Raw genomic sequence first — 27,659 nt, forward strand, 5'->3', positions numbered from 1 at the left:
GGGTAGTAAATAATTAATATGTTATCAGTATTATTACGGCTATTAGTAAGGCGGCACGCACCAGGAGAGCAACCAGCCTCGGTCCAATGAGCAGCCAGACGTAGGGATTGGACCCGTAGCCTTCCCAACATGCCGTGCGCAGCTGCTGTTCCATTAGGTACGCCCACGCCACGATGAACACTAGAGGAAGTCCTTGAAGAAACACGAAGTGAACGCGGGATTAGAAATATTGGGTAGAAGACGGCTTCTTTGCAGTCTTCCGTTTTACGTTGAAACTTCGTTTACAGGTGTGTTTATACACCTTTCCAAAAAGCGCTTCTAGGCCGCCGCCATGTTGCTGATGCTGATGCGGCTGGTGCGACTCTCGCGCCCTCTATCAGCTAGAAATTTTGTGCCACTCTCTGGGACTGTGAAGACCCGCTCAGCGCGGTTCTCTACGTACGTTTTTGCGGTTTTGCATTCGACGTTTTCTCGCTCCTCTTGAAAGTTTCCACTTAATTTTTTTTATGCGTGCTGCGCACCCTTTTTGTGTTATCTTCCATTGTGAGAAATGAAGCTGGTAAGTGCCTGCCATTCCAGCTTTTCTGCTCGACATTCACGGGAAACGAAGGAGGTGAAGGACGTCCAACGAACCTAGACACGATTTTGCGAACATTGTTCTCCCCCCTCCAAGAGATAATCCGTGTAGAATCCTCAGTCATCTCCAAAACTAGTTGTCCGGGTTGGGGTGAGAAACGGGTCAGTCGCGTTTGTTTCTTTGCCTTGGTGCGGTTGTGAAAAAAGGAAGCTCTCCCCAAAACGTGCCCCCAAGTCATCTCGGATTCCGTCCGGTCGTCAAGATGTGACTGTCGTCGACTGTGACTGTGTTATTTGAGATCTTTCTCAAATAAATTTTTTTCGGATAACGCTGCATCGTGTGGTACGTACGAAATATTGTTCGAATGTGAACACTTCCTCAATTGTTTGCTGTGTCCTGTCCATCGGTAAACACGTTATTTGTGAGCGTGAAAAATGCATGCCTTTCGGCCCTTTTCTGTTGCAATTTATTTTTGTCTGCAAAGCGCTTTGTCGTTTCACATGCGGCGAATCCCGCGGCGCCGTCAAAACTTATCGTAAGAAAAAAAAATAACTAGAACTATATATTCCAGTCGCATTCGTTCTGTCGCGCGCGTACCCAACAAAAATAGTTTTTTTTTTTTTTTTTAATGTGGCACAATGCTTTTTTAATGTCCTCGGGAAAATACACGACCCATGAAACACAAAATATGGCGGGAAAACACAAGAATTTAGCTGCCAGCAGCGTTTGGAACTGCGCCTACGCAGGCTGCGCCTACTGAAATCACAGTCCAGTCGGTTAGGGTTAGCAGGGACGCCGGTGAGAGTCTAGCCTCAAACTCAGTGACTGGGCTCGAAAGCGCTTTGTTGCCCCTGGGGTCGAGTGTTTTTTGGAAAGGTGTATACTGGAAAATAATAACGCGTGACTTTTTTAAAGAGGGAAATGCGTTTTTAAAAAACCCAGATCACAAAATATTGACCCTTCGTGCGTCCGGTAATGTCTCGCTATATTCAGGTAAAAACTTGACGACAGTGACATAAACGTTAATTCAGTTTCACCGCTAAATTTAGCGGGAAAACTAACGTCACGAAACCTGACGTCGCGTCCTATTCCACCCATGCATTGAAAGTGGCCCCGAGGTGGCTGCAAATGACGTCACAGAAGCCGGAGTGTCATGTTGTTGCCTGTCGCGATCCTGGCGGTTGGGCGTAGAAATGCTGGCGAAAAGCGCGAGCGAACGCAAGTGCTGCTGTCGTCACGGCGTCCTAACTCCTGACTACCGAAGCTTCCGCGGACTGTCGATCTCGAGAGCGACCTGCAGCAGAACAAACGTCTGCCACATTTACCCCCGCTGTTGTCACACCGCCAGAACCCCTACAAGGGCGCCCCTAGCGGCGAATAGATCCTTTTCATCGGTAGATCCCTTTTTACCCGCCACACTCGGATTACGTTCGCTCGAGTTGTGCACCACGGAAAAAAAAAATCTTGAGGAATTCGTGAGAACCTTAAAACCCGTCATAATAATAACGGGCACACTGGGCCCGCGTAATTCGCAATTGCTACCCGACGAGTAGGCGGCGACAACCGCTAGGTGGCAGCGGCCATCTAAAGACTTCAGCGGCCGGAATAGGAGAAACGAAAGAGAATAGCGTCCCGAAGCCGGCAACGACTCGCGCGCGCATGCGCAGTGGCGTCGCCAATGCGTTTGAGGACGAACCTTTCGTGTGGAGACAACTCGCGAAAACTCCTTAATGGCTCGTTTGTTTTCCCCGGTTCACGCACTCAACCGCTTTGGACGAACCAGGCTCGCTCACTGCTTGGTTTCCAGCTCTTTTAACAAAATGGCAGCACTAAATATATATATATGCATATTTTTTTTTAATTTTGCTCCCGTCTTACTTCTGGCTATAAGCTTTATTTGAAGGCAACAAGTGTACTTTTTGAGACAACAAGTAAGCAGCTAAAGGGGAGAAGTTCCCCATAACTAAGAACAGTCAAGAAGGCCACAAGCTAGGGTGCGCTAGATGTGGACGGACTTGTGCTCGTTATTTAAAAAAAAATGTAATGGATTATAATAACAAAATACCGAATCGCAAATGTAATGGATTACCGTTACAAATTACTTTCCCTGAAAAGTAAAGGATTACTTTACTCGTTTCGTTACAAATTACTTTCACGTTACTTTTTTTGTACACTTACCCAGCAAACAATAGAAACAAATTTGATATTTTGCACAAGTGTTCTGCAACACTACTCTCCATTTCTCAAACACCCGTATTATAGTAGCCCTTGTAGAAATAAAATATTGTATTTAAATAGATACTTCAAAGAAATTTGAAATATATTCTTCGTGTTCAAAAATACTTTGAATATGATCCACAATATCCGTAAATGACAATCGCGCGTGTGTATTTTGAGCCTGGTGGCTCTATTTTTTGTTATAAACGGCCCACTCTAGCAAGCGCTCGGAAAAGGACCGGCTTAGAGCACGTGACATCCGACACAATCGTGACGTAGGTCGTCTCGGGAAGAGCAAGGCTACGGCGAGGCTGACGTCGAGAGGATGGCCTAGTCGTTCCAGCCACCGAAGCGGCTGCTTTTGTACGAATTTTGAGCGACGGGTTAATCTTTTATAATCTTGTAGGGGGACAACAGCTACTTCTGGAACACACAAAAGGCATTCTCGGGAAGACGGGAGTTCCTCCTTCCCCTCTTCTCTCGTCGTTGCCGGAGGCGAGGCACTCAACTTCACTAGCTGTCAAGGTTCCTAGACGGGCATTACAAACGAGGCGTTAGCGACATCCACAAGGTGCTCTTTGCTAATCGTTTAATTCGATTTAAAATTCCTTTTCGAGACTTTTTTAACAAGATATTGGTGCGTTCGATGAGATACTGCTTCTTTGAACAGATATAGACCACAAAATAAGCGCCGAAATTTTGTTGTAGTATCCCTTTATGAGAGAGTGTAGGTGCACTCCGTTCCTCTGTAAGCTGACGAGGCACCGAAAGCTGCAACCACACCCGCTATCCCGCTGGCTTACGGCCTTGGAAAGTGGTCCCTGGAATTGTGCAGACAAAGCCAGTGGTGCTCATGCTCAGTAGCAGCGTCTACCTCTGCTACGAGATTCGGAGCTAAAGAATCGATCTACCAAAGCTCCCTTTTGACATGGGTATTTCGCCTGCTATTCACAAGAAAAGAAAAACTTGGTGCTAACGTTACATTAGGGAATTGTAGTAGACCGTTTTTCTCCTCCGCTCCGGTATCCCCGAAGAAAACGCCGCAGCTGCGCATGCGCGCCGCCAGCCTTATCTGCATAGTTCAAGGTCTTATGGCGGATTACGGAGCGCTATCCGGGTGCTTAGCGGGCTGCGGAAACGGTCTACTACAATTCCCCAATGTATAGCCAATCGATGCGTTTCCGTAGATTAGGGTTTGGTGTTCTTGGTGATGACAATATGTTGTTGTTGTTGTTTTGGCAAGCAAAGTATGCATTGAAACCCTAGGTTTGCATTTTCTTTAATGCCCGGAATTTTGAACATCTCATCCGTGGAGACGACGGACACAGTATAACCGAAAACTCGACAGTCATAGAAAAAGTGGCAAGAGAAAAGTGGTGGCAACAGATGATCACACCGCTTTTACGCGTCCTCTCTCTCTCTCTCTCCGTCGGCACACCTTCAATGGCTACTCCCCCCCCCCCCCCCCCCCCTTTTTTTTTATGTTGACCGTTGACTGTAAATGAGGAGTGGACTCGACCGCCATGTCCAGATAAGTAAACCAAAAGTATCGTCCGTACCCTCGAAAACGATGCTCTTAGCCTCGCGCCGGGCGCTTTTCAGCCGTGCCTCAAGGTTGTTCTATACTCTGTTTCACCTTATGTTGTACCCAGAGCCTTTTATACTGGGAGAGTTCGGCGGTTCTTTGATCCAGCCGCCAGTCTGGCAGCACTGATCAAACAGTCTGGCAACTGCCCGCATCCGCCATGATGTGCCTTGCCGTCTAGCTTGATTGCACCTTTGCATTTAATTGCATTATAATTATAACCTTAAATTGCAAGCTTAACCCTTGTTTGGTGTAAGGCTGGTGGAGGCTGATAAGACCCGTTTGCCCTACTGACTCGAGCCGGCAGTCGGCTCGCTAGAGTCCATGGAGCGAGAGACGACGATGAAAATGATCGTTCTGCGCTGCGCTCTGCCAGAGGTTAGATGAAAAATAAATGGGGGACTGCAGTGCCGTTGGGTGCTCGAACAACGCGAAAAAGGGGTTCAGGATGTACCGGTTCCCGCAAGGAAAAGAAAGGCACAAGATCTGGGAAACCAAACCAAGAAGGGCTGACTGGAAGCCGAGTTCTCGATTGTGCGAGGTAAGTTTATGATTAACGTATGATTAACGTAACAAAATGCGTGATTTATCGACTTTCTCGTTACGCCAACAAAAGCGCAAACGGCAAAACCTACACGCGTATGCATCGCATGTCAATGGGGACCCACTCGCCGGGAGGCACATCATGGCGGAAGCGGCGCCCGCTGAGTCCGCTAGACCTAGCGGGCCGTAAGCCCCTCCCACCCGCCGAACTCTCCCAGTATAAAAGGCTCTGGTTGTACCGCAGGAAAGGCTGCAAGCGCGAGCTCCTTGCTCTGGGGCAGATCTCGGCGGCACAAGCTCTCGTGCAGTAAGGGCAGCTGTCAACGCTCTGAGCTCGCGCTTCCAGCCTTCGCTGCGGTACAACATAAGGTGAAACGGGGTATAGAATGCTGTAGCGCACATCAAAGACAAAGAGAATTCGAACCCCTCGCACGAGGCCACATAGTCTGTTATGCGAGTTATGAACCCGCGAATCGAGGGGTTACGGACCCGCGTTTGATGTCTGTGCAGGTGGCGGGAGACGTCGAAGAGGTTTTTCCCACCCGGGAGAAGAAAAAAAAAAAACACGATGGAAGGCGACAGAGAGACTGCCCGGCGTTATCTTACTTGATATATGTCTTTCGTTTATTTGTACATACCCTGCCCGTTTTTCTAGTGGTTCTAGCGGTCGGTCCTACGAAAAATCGTGTTTTCTTTTTCGGCTATTCTACCCTTCCTGGTGTTTTCTATTTTGTTGCACTTGCTCTCTCTATGCTGCTGAATATTCTGCTCATATTGCTCTAGTTACTGTATTATCCTCATATTTTTAAAAAGTAACGAGTAATTGAAGTAATCAGTTACCAATATTTTGTAACGAAATGACATTATAACTTCAGAAAAAAGTAACGTGGTAATTACAAAATTACTCAAAAAAGTAAAGGCCCGTTCACACTCTAGCGACCTTTTAAAACTGGGTTCCTTGAGACCTATTACAACGAGAGGACAGACAGGCGCCATCTATTGGGTAGCAGTGTAAACTTGGCAGCCCGGCATACTTTCTAATTCTCTCGCGCATTATCCTTTCTCTCTTGGCTTGAAAACATTTGTCAACGTCATAAACGAGCCTTTCTTACAGGTATTACGCACATTTGACCTCGGCAATACCGCAAAACCTTCGCTCTTGTACAATGCAGTTCCAGGGTCACCGCATAGATGGCGCCAACGTGCCAGTGTGTTCTCTCGTCCTAAGAAATTTTAAGAGGTTTCAACAAGTCTCGTCTCTCTCGGTCGTACTCGGTCGCAGGAGTGTGAACGGGCCTTAACAGATTACTTCCCAAATCTGGAACTGGGAGGTGTACCGACTGCTGTTAACTGTTAATTTGCTGGTTCTCTCCCCACTTCCTAAAGTGATGTCTCTGGCCCTGAGGGTAAAATAAATAAACAACTAAATAAATAGCCGCTGCGTTCGGTTAATTCGCACAAAGGCTGTAAATAGGGTGTTCTTTTTTCCTTTTTTTATTTCTTTTTTTTTTTTGTTTTGTTTATATGAATGTTTTTTCAGAACACGTTGAGCGTCGTTCCAGTTTCCACACTAAATCCACGTAGACTTCCTAAGCATGCAGCTCACTGCAGCGTCGATAAGCCAGAATGCGTCTACGCTTTATCAGTAAAGGTCTGGGAAAGGAGAAGATAAAGGAAACAAAATACCGTTCCTCATGTGAGTCCTGAAGTTATAGAGATATAGCTTTAACTCTCTCTCTTTTTCACGCTATTTCTCTTTCTTTCTTAAAACTGTCATCCCTTTCTAGTTCTTCGTTGTTCACACTTCACGCAAGAGGCTAACAACAGGATACAGGTGCCACTATGACAGGAGTCGCGTTTTCTGGCAACCCTGAACAATGAAGCTTGATTACGGCCGCTTCGCTTCGGCCTTCCCGAACCAGCAGATGTCAGCGGATCCATATAAGCAGAAATCAAGCTGAGTAAATGCCCCTGATGAATTTACGCTCTCGAATTTCTTACGCAAGTACCGACCACCATTTTGTGCGAACGCGCGAAACACGTGCCACTAGCTAGTGCTACGCCGCCGTTTGCTTCCAAGGGCTACTGATTCTAGTGCTGCGTCACCATTTGCGTCTAAATGCTGCACGAGTCATGAGCCTCGTGCTTTGGCGCATTTCACGCTACTTGCTAGGGTGCCTCAATGTGCGTATGTCATAGAGTGAAGACACCCATTGTTGTATTGAAAACTGCCTGCGCGTGCCGAATGGGCCTTAAAACGGCGCCAAGGCACCGGGCAGGGCTAAGCGCTCGCTCCGAACGAGATCGAAGCGCGTGCATTCTGGGCATAGAAATGACCGAGATGCCGCCACCCGAAAGTGTATGAAGGCACCCTACTACTTGCCAGACAAATGCGCCCTGCTATGGTTCCCTCTTGTAACGTCATGACCTTGCGAGCAACAAGTTCGATGGTGTATGTAGTTAGCATGATAGAAACTTGAAATCACTGCCATCTCAAAGCAATACTGCCAACAGCGTCAAAATTCAAGTTCTTACTTTCCTCTTATTTCCGTCGATGAAAAATCCTTTGCTGACGTAATAGTCAGCATTCGGCCAATCGTGGCAGGCCGACCACAGCAACTATTTTAGTCGCGCACGTCGAAAACAGGAGCTATTGACTGGGCGCCATATTTGAGTGCACCGCTTAGTGGACAGGCTCAGAACGATCTCACACTTATTAGCGGCGAGATGTTTTGGTGGCGCCCTCCTATGGTTCCCTCTTGTGACGTCATTACCTTGCGAACATCAAGTTCGATGGTGTTTGTAAATAGCATGGTGGAAGCCTGAAATCATTGCGCTCTCAAAGCAACACTGCCAACACCGTCGAAATTAAAGTTCTTTCATTCCTCTTATTTCCGTCGATGGTATACCCTTTCCGACGTCATAGTCAGCTTTTGGTCCAATCGTGGAAGGCCGACCACAGCGACGCTTTCGGTCGCGCACGTCGCCAATAGGTTTCTAAGACCGGCAATCTTGATACGGCGGAATGCACGTTGCAAAAGCTAGGTGGAAGCTTTTCGGCAGTATGCGCTGAGCAGCTACACCCTCAGCTATGGCCACCACTGAATACCACCTGTACTTGTTGTCACATCGAGGAAAAAAAAGTAAGTTTTGCTCATCACCCATGCGCTGCACGAAGTAGTTCTTACAACATTTGGTTGTCGAAGGAAGACACGACGGATTTGGCGTTTCAAACGCCCCACGTCTTCATAAAACAGTAAAAACCTAACCTATGATGCACTCACATATATGAATATTAATTGAACATATGAAGGAGGAAATTCGTAACGCTGTGTGTGGAACCGGACTATCTTTTATTAGCCATGCTTTTGTGTTGCTCGGGCTGCGCATCACTCTTGTTTGTTCGCCGCCAGGACGTGACTGCTAATGGACGCTGATCAGTGCTACCGGGTTCAATGCCAGTCATTCAGGCCGCTCTGAGGACTTTTGTTTCCCCCGACCAAATTAAACCATCGGCACAGGGATGGGCAAAATACATGCAGATATGTATCGAAATACAAATACAAATACTTCGTCAAAAATGTATTTAATTAAAAATTTAATTACATTTCCAAAAAAAGCATTTAAGTACAAGATAAAAATACAACCAAATGCATTTGGTCTCTTCCAAATACTTTCCCAAATACATTCTTCAAAATTTGCGTCAGCGACTTCAGGTCACCTGCAGCGGGTTTCTGGGTATCTCATTTTAATTTTGCATCGCATACTCGGGAGTTAGTGTGCGAGGTTCTAGTAATGTAATAGAAATATGATTAAAAAAAAATGTAATCTGCTTGGACGTAATAGGTGAAAAAAGTACAAAGCTTCAAACAGTTTTTTTTTTGTCGATTACATCTTGGTATAGACCAACAAAGAACCGAGACGACCAAGACACGCAGCACTAGCCAGAGAATTTTTATTGTTGCAACTCGCACCAGTTATGAAAATCTGGACGGCCCGCACATTTAGAATGTTCCAGGCAACACTATGAATGGAGATCAGGCTGGAAAGCATAACAAGTTGTGACAGGCACTTATTTAGCCAGTCTGCCTGTGAACGTCGATTTCGTCACTATTCTTGCCCTGGACTAGCACCGTAATCACAAAGTCACTAAACGCTTGTGCTTAATTGAGAGACACTGCATTCGGTGCAGAACGTAGTTTTCTTCCTACTCTGGGCAGTGACAATAAATTTGAGGGATGTATTTTCGCCCTCAAAATTGTATTTAATTACAATTGTATTTGAAATACCCACGTTTTAGTATTTAAATACACACGTCAAATACATTACCCAATTTGTAATTAAATACAAATGCAAAATACAAAAAGTATTTGAAATACGTATTTCAAATACTTGTATTTGAAATACTGCTTATCCCTGCATCGGCAGACCGTTCACAGTGGAGCGGAAACGGAGTGGCCTGGAGCACACACTCACCCCACCCGATGGCGTGGTAGAGCTTGAAGGGGGCGTCCTGCCGGAAGATGCAGATGGTGATCCTGGAGTGGAGAAGCAGCCCTTCGACGAACATCCAGTTGATGGACGCCATGGCCGCGTACATCTTCAGGGACAGGATGCTCTTGCAGAGGGGAGGCTGGCCAAGAGGGACGAAGAACTTACACGTACAATCTTAGAAATGTCCAATGATACCATACTTTTTCAAGGTACCGTTTAAGTATAAATACGGTATTCATTACGAGGAACTAATATTATTGTCAAGATAATGCAGAGCGCAAGTACGTCTGAATCTTGCACAGAGGTTGCAATGATGTCAGAACGCCGAGCTCTTATTGGCTGATTTAAAAAAAGAATAGTGGGTAGACTTTAAGGCATCTAGCATTGAGCTTTAACCACTATCGAATCAGAACTTGGCGTCGCTCTGGCCTAACCGCAACTGCTGTGCACGAAGCAGACGACTTGCTCTTCGTATAATCACAGTGATAGCCTTCACTGTCTTCAAATTGACGTTTTTGTTATCATCTTGTTTCGGTCAGTGTAAACGATATTCCGACATACAGCGACGCCGATCACCACGTACGAGAATGTTAAAGTGGGATAGTTTGTTAAATGAACAACACAGAGACCAAAAGGTACGCACGGACAAAAACACGAAGACGGGACAAGCGCTCGTCCCATCTTCGTGCTCTGGTCGTTGTGTTTCCTTCGGGCTATTCATTGTTTACCAATGACAATGGTAGGTAGAATTTTGCCCTATCATCAGGCGTAGTCCCCGTGTCAACAAATAATCTCAGAAAACTATAAGCATCCCGATTGAAGAAAAAACTAATCAGTCAAATTGCAAAGCAAAACTCACTCCCATGAGGAAACAAAACACCTAAAGCAGCTGTAAAATTAAATTCTGCTAGAACGTTTGTTCCTTTGACGGGACAAAACAAAAATTGTGAATAAACGTAGTTTTTTTCCCTCATATAAATTTTGAGAGTAGTTTATTTTTAAGTATATGCGCCAAATCCGGTTGGGCTACCACGGAAATAATCTGACGCGCAAATCAATCATTCTGAAATCAAAAAAAAAAAAAAAAAAATTAAACGTGTGTATTTACACAGCATAAGATGAATCTGCTTTCGTGCTACGGTTACGCTGGTTTACGCTGAAGAAAAGAAATGTAGCCAGCGCACTATACAACTGCCATCCTGGGGTCCCTAACGTGCATCACGCAGTAACTGTTCACGACCGCACGCCGGTATGCGAAAGTTCATCTCTATCGAAACGGCTATAGGGGTAGGGATCGATGCACGACTGAACCATTCTGCAGCGCAAGATATCGCTGAACGTCCTCCGAGCTGCAGGGCGCAAGAACAAAAACACAATCTTGAAGACAAGGTTTGCATATGACGTCACTGTTAGAGGATTCCCCGACTCGACGTCTAGCGGCACACACTGCGAAGCTCGACGAGGGTATACGCCGCGAAGCGGCAGGCGCATCCGTTTGGCGTCGCCGGTCGTTAGCGTCGCGCCCTCTGTGAGACGCTGCTAGACGCGTTGGCGACGACGCTGACGTCAGCTAGGCGACGCTGCGTTGATACACCAGTGATGTCGTTTTTTTTTTTTTTTTTTTTTTTTTTTTTTTGGAGGCGAAAGGCCCAGGCCTCGTGTTCTACGTGGTATTGCGTAAAAAAGCTCAGTCACCGATCCTTTTTTTTTTATTTTATATTTATTATCAGCTACCGACCCCCATCCTGAGCCCATATTTAACACGAGTGTTACGTCAATGTTTTTGCTGGGATAGTGTTCCAATCATGGACTCGGGGTGTGCTTGACTTGGGGATCGGGGTCAATAACACGCTACGCGGCGGAGGCGATTACAAAAGCACGAGACAACCGGTATCACTGGAGAAGATATACCGAAAGAGTCCTTATCGCAATATTGCTCTCTTTAATATGTGAACGCACTGTTTGTAAATTGCATAAATATTACGTTCTAAGTGCGGGCGAAGCCAAAAGCTACGATTAAGCGCGCGCCCTGAACCATTGCCTTAACGGTACTTCTGCCGCACAACAGGCGCCTGCTTGGCAGTGAATCTGAAATCCCAGAGCTCGCTGTCGTACTAAAACGGAGAATAGGTGCCGTTTTATAATATTTTACTGCCCAAACTGCGATAGACCTTACAGAAAGCTACGTGGAATGGTGTTTTTTGTTTTTTGTTATATATTACGCAGTCAAAAAGTTACTTGCGGACGTGTTGCATGTCTATAAAAAAGAAAAGACATTAAACCACAAACTCGCAGTACAACTGACACAAAGAAAAAAACAATAAAAAAGTGCACAGTTGCGAAAAGGACATAAAAAATAGTTCTCGTAGGACCCACAGCATTCTAGTATAGCCTCGTGTGACAGTGGTACTGCAGAGGTACCGAATTGCTCCAGACAAGCGGGTCGAAGGCCCTCCATTTGCAGGCACGACACTCGTGAACGCGATGAACGCGGTATATCGTGCTGCGGGGCGATCAACACCTGGAATGTCATCAGGTACGTGGGGACCGAGCAATGCCGAGGTGTTTGACCTGGCGAGTTTGTCGTCAATAGGCCCTAGAGAGAGAGGTCGAGATTGACGAAGGAATGCACGCGATCACCAATAGGAATGCCAGAGCGGTCAGAGTGCAGCCACACGGGCGTTCCGCGAAGTTTCCATCCTTGGCCGAAGCCTGTAATAAATCGCCTTTGTAAAAGAAGGGTGAGAAGTACACGAAGCGCGAGAATTGTTTTGGGTGGTCCGTGCCCCCCAAATATTTATTAATATAGTCCAGACGTTGTCTAGGTATACTTTTATATTTTTCCATCGTTTGGTGTTGGGTGAGTCAGAGCGAAAAGTATAAACATTAGCAAACAGAGCAAAAACAAAAACAAAAAATACAGAAAGAGAAGAGAAAAAAAAAAGCCAAGGGGCAACTTAATTGTGTTTGCGTCCTCCTTGCTCCCTGACCCTGGGTATTTTACGTTATTTTTTTATATTTAATAGGGAGTTTTAGAATAACGTACGCAATTTTAGTGCACGCTAGCGCTAAATTTAGCGCTTGTATTAGCGCACGCGACGCAGGGGAGTTTTAGAATAGCGTTTCTCCGCCGCGACGCAAAAGCCCAAGCATCTCGCGCTTGCGACGCCACCAAGATGCAGTCAAATTTTTATTTCATACACGAAATGATGTATAACTTTAAAAGAAAACGAGTTTTTTGGTTTAGAGTAGCATTTTAATTTGTTTAAACATGAGAACACGACGCGAGCGGTTGACCGGTCGTGTCCGCTTGCGTCGCCTCGGCAAGAGAGGTCTCGTGTACTGACCTTCGCACATCGTTCCTTCGCCGTGAAATGTTCGCGCGTCGCAAGCATCAAGTTGCCGGTGATCGCTGCCAAACCGAGTACAATGTCGTCCCGCACCGAAAATTGCCGTCGCGAGGATACCGCCGACGTCGAACTCACGACGCCGCCAAAGCAGCCGCCGACATAATCCTGGAAGCCGCCATTTTTTTAACTGTGCTCGTCTTGGCTTTAGCCAACTTCTCATCACGAATCCTCCTAGGAGAAGCGCAAAGGCTCTTTGCGTACGCACGCTATTTCCGAGAAATATCGCACGCTAAAACTGCGCACGCAAAGCGCAAAACCTGCTTTGCGTTCGGAGCATGCGCAGTGGCGACGACGCTATTCTTTGCGTGCGCAAAGCTTTAGCGTGCGCTATTCTAAAACTCCATATTATGGAGGTTTGTGACTGAGCATGGTTAGCAAAACGCAGCTCTGAACACGTGAAGTGAAAGCTCGCACTGCAGAAATCAGGGTACCTTGGCTCAATCTGAGCCCCTGTCGGTTTCGATCTGAATGAGAGCATCGTACCGCCGTGCGGTCGTGTATCACTACTGCGCGGTGCCAGTCAAATACCCCAGGCTAGCAGTAGAACTGTACTGGCTACATTTTGCATCTACAGCCAAGAAATCAGACGCCAATCCGGGCAGCCTAACTTCCCAGTGTCTAAACAAACAAACAACACAATTCGGAGCACAAGTTCGTCTGCTTCTTTTGCGCAAGTAGTGGTGACGTCAGAACACCGACCTCTGATTGGCTCTGTTTGAAGGATATTAGGTAGACGTCAAGGCAGCGTGCTTTTAGGTCCACCCACTATCCTTCAATCAGAGCCAATCAGAACTAGGCGTTCTGACGTCACCATAATCCCTGCAAAAGAAGCAGACGAACATAGCGCAACTCTAAGTCAGCGCTGAAACTATCGTCGATCTTAGTGCCGATGCAGCGTTCACTTTTCGCTCTATCAGTGCACAGAGCTGATACAGCGGTTCAAATCACTGCAGACTACTTTCAAGGCAGCGCAGCATCTGCGTTGTTTCTGCTAGGTTGATACAGCGATTAGATAGCGCCACGTTGTTTGTGTGAAAACCGTTCTTTACTGGTATTTATAATACTTCTACTCGTAAATTTTCTCTCATAATATGGATGATCTTTAGGATTTATCATGAACCGGTATACACTTTAACATAAGGGTCTTATTTAGCCACAATGTACGATGTCAGCTGTTGTTCCTTTACTTATGTGCCTTTTAATCAGTTTGGTGCGTTGAACTGAGGGCAGCGTGTAGTTTAAGAAAACAGTGATTTTGCGGTTCGTTAGAGTAGTGCTCTTTAAGGCATCGTTCCGTTTGCATTCGAGTTCCATACATCTGATATACGCGAGACTAATTGGACAAGGTTGCCAAAACAAATTACTGGTTTTTTTGGGGGGGTTTGTTTTGTTGCAAAAATAAACTATGTGTCACCGAACCCTCATTTTCCGCCAAAATGAAGCGCTAGCTGTCCGAACCAGGTGCCACAGGTACAGTTCTAACCGTTCTTTTATTGAAAAAAGTTATAAGTGGCTTTCTGAAAGGTTCAATGGGGAAAATGGCGGACGACGGAGCTCTTGAATACAAAGGAGCCCTACGGCGGGCCAGAAACCGAAAACTGCCAAAAACATGACGAGCCCCATTTTTCTATCGAACGTTTCAGAAAATCACTCATAGCTTTTGAATAGCATGAAGGCTAAGCTTTGAAACTTTGTCGTCTGGTTCTCTCAACGCTAGCACTACACTTGAACGGCGAACGAGCGCTTCGGCGAGGCGTAGTTTATGCCTGCGGATAAAAAACAAAATCTTGTTTTTAGGGGGGGGGGGGGGGGGGGGGGGGAAGCTTTGCGTTTGCCCGCGAATCATATTCCAGTCAGAGCTCGTCCCGCTGGCGCCCCCGCACGCTCTGATCTCCTCCTCTCCCACAATTTCGACCCGCATAGTCGTTGAAATAAAGAGAGGCACGGAAATGTTTTATGCACGTGTCCGTTGTCTTTTATCGTGCCTTGGCTGCGGGGGCTCGCTTTAGGCTTGCGAGACGGCGAAGTTTTATCGAACGAACACAGGAAACCCCTCGCGCATGAGGCGGCACAACTGAAAGATATCACCCCCAATTTCCATTGTCCTTCAGTCGGGGACTGAAGAAACGTCCCGATCGTTCGTACCGGTGGCGTAGTTTAATTTCCTGTGTCGACGGAGAAGTTAAGCGCGGAGTTGTAAGAAAGAATGAACCGTGATTGCGTTTTGTGTCGAATTGAATCTGTCCTCGCATCGATTCACACGCATTAGCTAAAGGGTGGGTTTGTCTAGATTATGTTCGAATTCTATTCAGATGTCAAGTTGTCCCGACTGTGCGAATTTCGCAACTCCCTTATTTGACATTTTATGTGGCCTTCGCAGGGATGAAAAATGAATTTCGTTTTAGTATTTTCGCTAGTACGCAACAAGGTGAAGATGGACTGCCGGGTATTTAGCGGATACCGGGAACCTTTTTTTCTTTTTTATTCCCACGACGAAGTTAGTTTTAACTTTGCTAACAATACGTAACTTCGTCTGGTGAAAAAAGCTAATTGTTTTAATTAAGCAGAAAGTCAAAAGAATATTAAAGAGTCTTATGGATAAGGGGGGGGGGGGGGCGGGGATGTTAACTTTTCTTGACGAATAAACAAAATACTTTTCAGTATGCAGACATACACACCTGGCCTTATGACTTCTTTTTTTTTGTTGTTGTTGTAAGTTGTACACTATATAAATTTGATGTCTAAATTAAACTGAGGAGTAAATGTAAAAGAAAGTAGTAACCACAGTAAATGAATCCACGAAAGGAGCATGAAAAAGAACTAGATGTGCACATTGACTCATATGCAAGTACCAAATAAGAATAAATGAGCGAATGTTTCTTCTAACTCTGAGCCCTATAGACTATAGTACCAGTACTAAATGAGTATGTAGCTAGAACAAAGACAGCGGAGTGCACTATAAATTCGAGTGGGCATCAAAATACGTGTGAGCCGCCATGTAGCGAGAACACAAAACGAGCACGAGCGCCACTTTAGACCAAACACTAAACTATCTTCAGCCCTAAACGAGTATTTGTTCGGAGCTCACCAAACCTATCCGGAACACGCAAACGGCGTCTTATCTCACGGGAGCGCTATCCTGGCAAAAACCGGAGAACTGCTTGAGGCGTTCACTGGAACAGCTCGACCGTAGAAGACCGCTCGCTCAAGGTTGGAATCGTGACCACGCAAAAATTTCGTCTGGCGAGTAATCTACGCTTTTCGCTTCGTCCTCGCGCCGCGATAATTGCGGGTGACTGCCGAACGTGCGCTGCTCGCTGTTTATAGACCTTTCCAATATTCGCCTTCTGGGCGCCGCCATTTTTGCCTCCTAAGCTGTGGAAGACGTTCTGAGCATGCGCAGTAGCTCTCTTTTGAGAAATATGAGACCCCAGGCATGCGCCCACAGCCCAAGTGACTCAGCGTTTTACGTCCTGGGTGATACGCGTCAGAAAGGTTCGTAGACCTTTCCAGCGTGAAAGCCCCAAAGAGACAACGAGCAGCGTGACGACGCATTTTTGGGCGCCGCTTGATTCGCTTCCATCCGGTCGCAGCGGCGGCTGTGGCCGGACCTGAAGTGGAGAGCAGTGTAGCCGCAGTTTTGGCCTTCGGTGAGCCACCTCCCCTTGCTCGGGCTGTTTCCTCGATCGCTACGTCATGGAGAAGTTCTTCGGCTGGCGCCAGGAGAGCGGGATAGCGTTCCCATGGGGGTAAGACACGGTCCGCTTGTTTCGTGTACGTTCGGTGAGCACTGTGCTCGTTGAACGCTAACGAAGAAGTAGGGTGCATGAGCACGTTGCAAGCACTAGATGAGCCCGCACCATTATGCGAAGCGCGAGGTCGTCTGCTTCTTGCGCAGGGGGTTGCAGTGACGTCAGAACGCCGAGCTCCGATTAGCTCTGATCGGAAGGATAGCGGGTAGACTTCGATGCTAGCTGCTTCGAGGAGGTCTATCCAGCGTCTTTCCAATCGGAGCCAATCAAATCTCGGCATTATGACTTTACCGCAACCCCCAGCGCAAGAAGCGGACGACCTCGCGTTCCGCATAGTCGCAGACGGCTTGAGAAACGCAGGATGACGTTCACGTTATTTTTGCTTTAGTGATGTGTTGTTCTTCCGCGTCCTTATCTGCTGTCGCCGCAACTTGATTGGCCGTAGAACAGTGATGAGATGCTAGGAGCTCTCCACGCCCTGCCTGTCTTAAACTGTCAGTGGTTATTAATTTGGAAAGAAAAACCGCACGCAACAAATCACGTGACCATAGAGTTATTATAATAAACGCTAGAGGCTCAGCTGGCGCTAGTGTCCACGGGACTTCCGTTTGCAAATTGAAGCAGACAGCATGCAGTCTACTTTTCCAGTCCTCCTGCGTATTCCTATGGGAAAACGGGCGTGAATTTTGGCTCGTCGCCGGAAAATAACACGAATAACTTTTGTTACTTCGGTTGTACCGGATAGTACGTACCTTTATTGATATTGTGAAAGTGTGATTGCTTTAGTTACAGCATTCTTTTACCACTGAACGATGCTAAACTTCGCTATATTTCAGGCCCGAACCTTTGTCACATGGCAGGTATGTAGAAACGAGCGACGATTCTAAGCGAAATAACGATCGAAAGGAATGTAGAGTGTGTTCAAAGTTTGCCAGTATTCTGCTGGGGCGTATATATTGCTAATATGCCTGTCCCCGTCGTGCATCTTTACGAGTGGTTAAAAAAACTTTCGAAAGGTAAAGAATAAAGTACGTGGGCTACGAAAGTGTGTTTTCTTCTTATTTCCTATGTTGGGCAGTTTTTATCGCTCACCTGTTCTCTGGCTTCCCCCTATTTGCAAAGATTTGGAGCGTGCGGGTGACGATTTGAACCCAGAACAAGCATCTTCGCATATATTCATGAGCAGAAAGAATAAAGCAGTACTTATTTATTGCAAATCGGACTATATTACGTGAATTTCAATTTATTTTCATCGTCTGCGTGCACAAGGAGTTACTCATCCAGTGTTACTGCGTAGTTCTTGCCGTCTCTCTTGGTTTTCCACATGTCCTTCGTTCGTTTAGCACGTATATCCCCCATGCTGGAAAGCGCCGACGCCGTGTTCGCGCTAACAGTGTTCGACAGTGCACATAAATACATGTACGAATCAGTTTTAGCACCTTTTTCATTCCACGATTTTAAAATAAAAACGCCGTAATTGTTCAATTATTTCATCTGCGTGATTGGGAAATGTTCCAATGTGCTTAGTAGGTACGAATTATTCGTAATATTTGCTCTTATAATCGAGCGCAGGAACGAAATGCACTCGCTTTTTTCCGTAGAAATGCATTACCGGAAGTCAATTTCGGACTGTTTGCTGTCTGTTTCAATTTGCAACAGCACACTAGCGTCAGTTGAATCTCTAGCGTACATTATAATAATTCTATGCACGTGATGAAGGCCCACAATGGTTTAGTCTAATATCAGCCGACGCTAACGGTCCGACGGAGACAATGAAGAGGCGCTGAACGGCGCCGTCACGGCACTCGTCCTCCTTGTGCGTCTATCCCTGTTTTTTTTTCTTTTTTCTTTTTATGCGTGATTGGTTTAGCCATTAAAAATAAACGCGCAAGGACGACGAATGCCGTGTGGATGCGCTTCTGGCCCCGCTTGGTTGGCTCCATCGGAAGAAAGGAGAAAAACAGTCGGAAGGTTATCATCGAGTGTACTCACTATTTGCGCGAATGGCGTCGGTGCGTCCGATTGCACCACCACTGGCAGAGAGAGGACGACGAGCATGACGGCGTGCACCATTAGTGCAAGCACCAGGTTTTGGTGAACTCGGGTTCGGGAACACTGCAGCGACCTGTCACGCCGGGTAGTAGAATACATTCGGTTTCACTGAGCCCTATTGATGTTGGGAGTTATGTACTGATGTGTGTCTGGAACGCGCCTCCGACTGGTCTGTGTACCACGTTCTAGGGGAGGGGAGAGGGGGCGGGGGGCTACTGAAACTTCATGGACACTCAATCGGGAGTGCGATCTGCAGCAGAACAGGCGTCTGCCGATTCTACCTCCTTTTGTTGTGCCACCGCCAGAATCACGGCAGGCAGCAACACGACACTTGTACGACGTGATCAGGCTGAAATCAAGGGACCGCGTTCGATGACGCGGTAAGCACACCATTCAGAATCGCGTTTCGGGCACCAAAGTGATATTACTCGCGTGGCTCCACCTGCAACAAATGTGAAACACTTTGCCATAGGTGCAAGTAACTATTAGCGAAACAATTTCGGAAATTTTGAAAGAACAAATATTGATATAGTTTGGCGGTAGAAAGAGCAACGGGTTGCACGCATCGAAGAAGTAATAAAAAAATTCCATACTTTTTTTAATAAAACTGTTAAAAAGGGCGGTTTGTGCGACCATGTACCTGCAGTTTATATTGCTAAAGTTGCCTCAAATCAACCGTTCCTTTGAGCTACGATGTATATTCTAATTTAGTCACGAACTTCAAGCTTACGAAAATGTTCTATTCGTATTTCAGTAAATAAAAGGTGCCTATAACGAACTTCTAATTTCTGCAGAGCCAACCCTTCGAGTGTATTTATCAAATAGATTTCTCGATGCATTTACTGCCGGCATCACGCAACGTCTCTTGTTATAAGCTAGGACAGACAACTGTCTGGACAGACGCTTTTGTTAAACATATGTTTGCAGAACCATGAAAAGCACTGCATTTCAACAAAGACCTGATTGAAAAAGAAGAAAATACGGGTCAACACGGAACTTCAATTTCCTCCTGGGACCTCGCTAACGAAACAGACTAATTTCGCTCGAGGAAACGTATAACCCAATTTGCTAACCGCCAAATTTGAGCTAACAAATCAGGAATTCGTCGATACGCAATCACTCCCAACCGTTCTGTTTACAAACTTGCATCACAAAATTGACTTGTCTCGCTCCTGTGAGGGACATACGGTAGCGATAATCGAATTACCCTTCGTCTCACCCTCACGACAAACCACATCCAAAGCCACGGACAACTAGCGTCAGACCACGAGCGACCCAGACACCACGTGATGCATCACTCCAACGTGCTTGATCAGTGCTCCGCTTCGATAAGGAAGTTTGAGAAATACATCACGTGGTTTCAAACCGGCTTCTGATGGGAGCTTGTGGTCTGTAGCCTTTGTTATAATTTGTCTTAGGGTGAGAAGAAGCGTATATTTCGTTTCACTTCACGATCGACCGCAGGCGATGCTTCGAGCCGTCCGGGCCAACCCAGCGCATTGGCCTTGGAGGCTCGTGGCGTCGTCCGCGGTTCATCGTAAGGGTTGTAGCGCCCTGTATTTGTGTTGGTGACAATGTGCAAATCAAGATGAGGGCAAGCCTTAGCGGGGTTTTTAAGGCGGGCGCTCTTTTCGCCGAGTTAATTTGTTCTCTCAGAGGTGGCCTATTCTTGCGGGGTGCACAATGTTGTCAAGGGAAATCGTTGAAGCTTTATCTCGAAACTCGTCAGAAACTGTGTCTTGTGCCCTTCCACTTGTGTTGCCATATACGTTTCGGATGACTAACTAAAATCGGCCTTCAGTTGTTCTTGTTGTTGTTCTTTTTACAGAGAAAGAGGTTTTGACAACAGATATACGGGTCCGTTTCATTGTTGTCTTTATTAAAATTCCAATTACGATAATGTAATAAAGTAAGCGGGGGTTTGATGCCTACAGTATCTCAGTATAAATCGGTATTCATGTTTGATTTTCTTTTTGATGTTCGGTAAAATATTTGTAACCTAGGTCTATATTCATATCCGTAATGACAATTTGCATTGCATCACACGCCGTAATAAATATGGAGTGCCTACTATCCCGCAATGCACTTGTAAGAGCCAATCGCTGCGATCTGCAGAGGAAGCTCACCCATTGGAGAGTCTAAACATATATTTAGATAAAACAAACTACAATCTATGCTGTAGTGTTGAACGTGGCGCTTTTTCATGCACAGTTTTAAAACGGAAACTGTTTTTCTTTCGTTTTTTTTTTTTTTGCTGTTTTTTTTTTTTTAGTTTAGACATATTTTTAGCCTGGTTATTCGCTGAGATAGCACCAATTGGTTCTCCCACATGCTGTGCGGGAAAGTGGACCACCATGTTTCCTTAGAATACAAGAGAGAGAGAGAGAGAGAAAGGGATTTGCTAATAAAGCAAATAACGCAACGGTGTAGGCGGGCTGTAAAGAATGCGATGATAATCCCTGGAGAAGGGAACCAAGGGGGTCAAAGGACAAGCACAAATCTCGAAACACCTAGCGGTGTTTGGAGATTTGCGTTTGTCCCTTGTCCCCCCTTGTTCCCGTCTCCGGGGATTATTATCGTCAGAAAAGGATTCAAAACAAGAAAGGCGACGTACCGAAAGTAGCAAAAAATAAACATCGTAGCAGAAAGGAAGATGAGAGAGAGAAGCGAGAAGAGCAGGAGGATGTAGCTGACCGCTAGAGAGACCACGGATGACATTTCTTGAGGCTGCAAGAAATAATCGACAATTTATTTCGTCGCTTCATAGAATCCCGGCCTCTGGGCGCCGACATCTTGCTACTAGAGAGGTTAGATCGTCTGATAGTCAAGCACTGCTGAGTCCGTGGGTACGCTTCAGCAGTCCTTAACTGCCGGACGATCTACCCACTCCAGCAACAAAATGGCGGCGCCCAGAGGACGTACTTACAAGCGTCTATACATGGCGCGCACTGACGTCTCGTCAGCGGCAACTAAGACGGCCATGAGCCCCAGCCAATGCGAAGCGCAAGTTCGTCTGCTGCTTTTGCAGGGGTTGCGATGACATCAGAAAGAAGCCGAGCTCTGATTGGTTCTAAAAGAGGGATAGTGGGTAGACTTCAAGGCAGCTTGCTCTGAGGTCTACCCACTATCCTTCAATCAAAGCCAAGGGACCTTTTCCACATACCGACGGCACCAGGCGGCGGCTGCACGAACTATAAATCGAGGAAGTGACCTACCTGCGCTACCAATCGATATAGGGAGCTAGGCTACCAGTTTCTTCGCTCTCTGAGCAGCGGTGCCTGCCCAACGCGACTTTAAAGAGGGGCATCCGTAGCGTCCACCCAAACGTCGTGTTTTCCTTTCCGTCGACGTTCTTTTTTTTTGTGTAAGACAATTATATATATGCTGCAGTTACGTGTTCTACTCGCTGATATACAGCCTCCTTCCGAATTTCCTCGATTTTTCGTTCCGACTTCCGCCGCTTGGCATCGGGCGCTCGCGCGTGCGCAGAACGCTTCTCGGAAAAAGGTCCACCAGAGTTCGGCTTCTTTCTGACGTCATCACAACTCCAGCGCAAGAACCAGACGAGTTGATCTCCGCACGGCACCGAGACGGCAAGGCCCGCGCGGGATCCCAAAACTTGCGTCTTGAATCAGGGCGCATGACGACGCCGCGCATGCGCAGCGTGGAGCACGCTAACGCTACCGGAAACGCACTGTGCTCGCCGCGTTTGCTCCTGTACCCAATACTAAAACGCTCTATTGTAGAAACGGAAAAAATACCCGATCCTTCATTAAAATATATGCCCATAAGATACAAAACTTGAAAGTATAAAACAGAGAGGACGAGGACGAGAACAGGACATCTTTCATTTAGCAACAACATAGAATGGCACAACGATAAAAAACCGCCCCCAAGGGTCTCAGCGTTCTCAAAGAGGGAAAGGAGATACTAGTTATGAAGGAAAGGGAATACACTAAAAGAAAAGTTTGAAAAGCGCATCAGTAATCAAGTTATTTTCGATTAGTTAAAATTAACCTTGGTCATTGTCAATGATAATGCAGAATTATTCTTGTTTGCAGTCCAAAAAGGGAATTGTACTATAAATATAAGAGTCTAAAAATCTGTAGCGTCACGACGAGGTGTCAATATTCTAGTTATCTCTGGTGTTAAGAATTCGACCTCTGTCTTTGTCAATGATAATGACGGTGCAGAAATGTTGTTGTTAACAGTCCCCATGGCAAATGACTCGATGATTTCTCTCCCAAATCTGTTGTTGTGCCCTCCCAGTATCTTAGTATTAGAAAAATGAGGAGTACAGTCATCGCATGTGCGGCTGTGAACGACAATGGGGTGATACGACTCGGTTGAAGCCTTTGATGCTTCCAAGTTATGTTCTCTGAGTCGGTGGTTGACGCATCTCCCAGTCTGTCCAATGTACTGACTGCCACAACTGTCCAATGTACTGACTGCCAGTCTGTCCAATGTACTGACTGCCACAACCACCGACTCAGAGAACATAACTTGGAAGCATCAAAGGCTTCAACCGAGTCGTATCACCCCATTGTCGTTCACAGCCGCACATGCGATGACTGTACTCCTCATTTTTCTAATACTAAGATACTGGGAGGGCACAACAACAGATTTGGGAGAGAAATCATCGAGTCATTTGCCATGGGGACTGTTAACAACAACATTTCTGCACCGTCATTATCATTGACAAAGACAGAGGTCGAATTCTTAACACCAGAGATAACTAGAATATTGACACCTCGTCGTGACGCTACAGATTTTTAGACTCTTATATTTATAGTACAATTCCCTTTTTGGACTGCAAACAAGAATAATTCTGCATTATCATTGACAATGACCAAGGTTAATTTTAACTAATCGAAAATAACTTGATTACTGATGCGCTTTTCAAACTTTTCTTTTAGTGTATTCCCTTTCCTTCATAACTAGTATCTCCTTTCCCTCTTTGAGAACGCTGAGACCCTTGGGGGCGGTTTTTTATCGTTGTGCCATTCTATGTTGTTGCTAAATGAAAGATGTCCTGTTCTCGTCCTCGTCCTCTCTGTTTTATACTTTCAAGTTTTGTATCTATTAACCAACACGCTCGTTTTCAATTGTAGCATAAGATAAAGCGTCTAATGGTCGTCTTTGGTAATTATGTGACCATAGTCAGCCTCCGAGTTAACTTCCTGACGGCTTTGAAGTTCGGCAACGTCCCCATCGGACGTTGTTCGTAAAAGGGAATGATAGAAGTATTCGAAGCGAGTCCGCCATTTTCGATCTTGTCTTGTTCAATTCTTTGTATCACGCTTCAGCAACGCAGCAGATATGGTCGCTGGAAACTTGAGAACGGACACTTTAAGAAACGCAGGATGTAGCAATACCCGAGCATCTTACCATCGCTCGGTAGCCAATCAGAACGCCAAGATATTGATCACGAAGAGAGAAGGGTCAACGCATTCAGCTACGCCTCGCGTCTCTCAAGCTGTTTCATAGGCACGGTAAAGAGAAAGGCAGCTTCTACCATGTCCACGTTAGGAAAAACGAGGCCCGCCTTAAGAACACATTACCTCGTGGTTGATGAGTCCCAAGCACTCGGTGTAGTTGGTCCAATTTCCCCACAACCAGTCGCCCTCGAGTCCGCACACTCGATAGGCATAGAATCCTGAAAAGCGACAAGAAAACGAAAAATCACCATCATATGCTATACGATAACAACAAAAATTCCAATCATCCAAACCTGTGAAAGAAATTAGAGTCTTGCAAATCGATGTGAAATTTACAATTTTTGCACACAAATAAGAAAAGAGCCTTTGCCTCCAGCAGCGTGCGGTGTTTGAATCATTTCTCAGATCTCTACCCTACTCGTTTATGACCGAAAGTTACTTCCGTTCTTGGCGCTAGCTTTTCTTTCCAAATTTTCATGCGTGTCTTTCTTTTTCTTTTTTACAGAAAAGAGTATTTTAACAGAGACAAATACGGGGAAATAAAGTCTTGTTGCTAAAGATAATGAAAACGCTATATGCGACCCCAGCAAGAAAACAACGTATGACCCCCGCTTACCCACTAAAATAAAGAAGAAAAACAAACAAAAAAAGTGGGCATTGGGAAGTATGAGCCGAAAGGGTGACTTCCCGAAATTGGATATAAATCTATGATGAGACAACACCAGCGCAGGGGTGCAGAGGAAGGACCCTCTAATCTTCATAAGGAAGGCATGAACACGTCCCGTTTCGCTCTATATAGAACAGCGGGACTCGTTAACAACGAGTTTTCTTGTCGCGAGATTAAAATCCGAGGCTAATTCAACATTTAAAGAATCGCGGAACGAGATCATAACGGACCGCTCGTGACGCGGTTAAAATCCCATTCTGGAGACAATCGTTTCACGGGGTGTCCGAGAATTTACGGTAGGAACAACGTTTATGAACTGCTTGGAGGCAAAGTCGTACAAAAGAAAATTTATTTATGACTTTATATAACGTCCGTAAGCATGCATACTTAAGCTGCTGCTGGCGTTAGCTGGGTAAATATATTCAGAGAATCATCTGTCTAGATTGTCCTGGCATTAATATTATTTACGCTTTACTTGGTTGAGTTGACAATATTATCTTGTATTTCGGGGCTGACCTCTTGGGAGCAAGGGGGCGTTATACTACTTAAGACTTAAGGTTACATGTGGAGTGTTTGCCTTGAAAGGGGAACCATGTTTCTCTTACAGCAAGCGTTAGTTACGATTTGCCGATTGCTCAGTTTTTACACAAATGTAGCATTTGCTGGTAGGAGCAGATCTCAAAGCATCGAAACGTAACGTTATCTGGTAAAAAAAAAAAAAAGTTATTGAATATTTTCGTTAATTTTCAATGAGAAAATAGCTTCCGTTCCCGGTAGCAGACGCCATTCAACGCCAGGTATCCGCGGGCTCTCGTGACCGTCATTTCCTCACTGAAAATTTTCGGAAATTGACTTTTAACGTTTGCACGGGATGACGCTAAGTGCTGAAGCCTATAGGCTTCGGCACTTAGCGTCATGCAGCGCTAGCAATTGGGACAGGTGACATATGGCCTGTCCCAACCGCTAGCGCTACAGTTGGGCGCAGAGTAGTATTCGGCAATGTGTAGCTCATTTTTGCGGCGAGAAAAACCGGGTTTCCTCTTCTCCCACTTACCCTCTACAACGGAGTAGGTATAATCGTTGTCAGATAAAGAGGGAAAAAAACAACGTTTTACGCATGATTTATGCCCCGCGCGACATACTTCTTACAAGATTTGGTTGTCGAGAGGAGAAAAGACGCTTTTGACGCTTGAAACGTGTACGCCTTGATAAAACGACATAAAGCTAGTTTAGGATCCACCCATATATACCTTAATTCATCACGGAAAGGAGGAAGCTAGTAACGTACTGCGTAGAGCCGGACTTTTTTTTACGTCGCTTCTTGAGGTCAATACAAGTACAGATAGTTCCAATAGTCTCCTCATGATCGCGGTCTTGGGCTGTAAAACGCGCTTTTAGCATGCGCAATGCGGTGTGCAAGTTCGTCTACAGCAGGGTGTAAGATAGACAGGTGGGGAAACGGCCCATAGAAGCCTACCGCAGCGCCGTGACCGGATTGTGTACTCGTCTGCTTGCGGGTACCGCCGATTTGCGACAGATGGCGCTACGGCGAGAAGAAAAAAATCGGAATCGCATTTGCATGAAACTTTATGGGAGAGTGCGCAAAATAAACCGAGAGCACGAAAGTCATCCATTGAAAATCCACGAGAAATCATCTCCGTCAGTTTAGCCGGTCACCACCGGTCGCCCACTCGGAGTGAGAGTTCGCGGTGCTCCACATGGATGGCGCCACAGAAAAAGAGAAAACCGAGGGGGACACAATCCGGTCGCTCATTTGGCTCTCGTTTCCCCACCTGTCTATCTTACAGCCTGGTCTACAGCTTGCGTAGGGGTTGCGGTGACTTCAGAACGTCGCGCTCTGATTGGCTCCGATTGGAAGGATGGGGGGTGGGCCTAGGCAGCTAGCACTGAAGTTTACCGACTATCCTTCCAAACAGAGCTAATCAGAGCCCGGCGTTTTGACGTCACTGCAACCCGTACGCAAGAAGCAGGCAAACTTGCACTCCGAATAGCTTTCTTCCGTGGCATATCACACACATCACGCGCGTCCTGCAAAAAGAAGCCTAGCATTGAACGAACACGTAACCTTGACTACGTGTCAAAGACGATCATCGATTCACGTACAAGGCACCTATTTCCAAAGCGGGCAATCATCGCTCTGTCCGAACATCCGTACGATAAATGCGCCTTCTTACAATAGTGTGTTTTTGTATCGCTTATACGAGCGAACGCGAGCACCATGCGTTCGTGTTAGCGTTGCGTCTCCCACACTGAACGTGCGTGGAAGCCCAAACTGCGTCTTGAATTGGCGCATGGGGACGACACGCAAATGCGCGGAGCTTGCGTTTGCTCCTATACGCAGTACCATAGCCTCGAGAAGCGGCCGCCGAAATGAAAAAGTTGGAGCGGCAGACAACGGATGAAAGAAAAGCCACGTTTCTGGCGCCCCGCGGCGGCGAGACACCGAAACACATTTCTCCCGAGCGAACAAGTGTGCTTCGGGTCCTCGTCGCACAAAAGCTGTGCGCTGACATCCAGGTTCCCCGAGAAACGGCTCTTTTATGCTCTGTGCTACCAGATCCTCGCGCTGCAAATCTGCGACAGGGCACTCTATGGCTCCGTCGTTGAATTGCCAGGCTTTGTGAGCATAGAGGAGACTATGGCAATAGTAAACCTCTCTACTGATTTTGAAACTTCCTCGTTGCAGTACGTCAGTGGGTCGGTAACCTTTCGGTGCCTAAACGAGGTCCCGTGACGGGATGATGGCAGAGAGTGCCCCCTTATACCCCTTAACAACGTCTCCGTCCCGCGGGAAACCGAGCGACAGCGATCCCTTCGGTCTAACGATTCTTCCCGTAGCAGCAACTCCTATAAACTCCGTTCACCCCGTAATCTGACAGTGCGGTGGAAACTGTACGTGCACG

General features: G+C 46.3%; 1 protein-coding gene across 1 annotated transcript in view; it reads right to left on the reverse strand.

Moving 5' to 3' along the window:
* Positions 1-27,659, reverse strand: part of LOC8026773 (corticotropin-releasing factor receptor 1-like) — a 76,662-nt gene that overhangs the window by 6,659 nt on the left and 42,344 nt on the right. Inside the window, exons 3-7 of the mRNA XM_042289627.1 lie at positions 24,192-24,286; positions 21,245-21,357; positions 18,571-18,703; positions 9,399-9,555; positions 62-192 (exon numbers count right to left, since the gene is read on the reverse strand). Coding sequence (XP_042145561.1) covers positions 62-192; positions 9,399-9,555; positions 18,571-18,703; positions 21,245-21,357; positions 24,192-24,286 — 629 coding nt within the window. The remainder of the gene's footprint in view (positions 1-61; positions 193-9,398; positions 9,556-18,570; positions 18,704-21,244; positions 21,358-24,191; positions 24,287-27,659) is intronic.

Source organism: Ixodes scapularis, unplaced genomic scaffold (genome assembly GCF_016920785.2).
Source record: "Ixodes scapularis isolate PalLabHiFi unplaced genomic scaffold, ASM1692078v2 PGA_scaffold13__105_contigs__length_92229423, whole genome shotgun sequence".
NCBI classification, from domain to species: Eukaryota; Metazoa; Arthropoda; class Arachnida; order Ixodida; family Ixodidae; genus Ixodes; species Ixodes scapularis.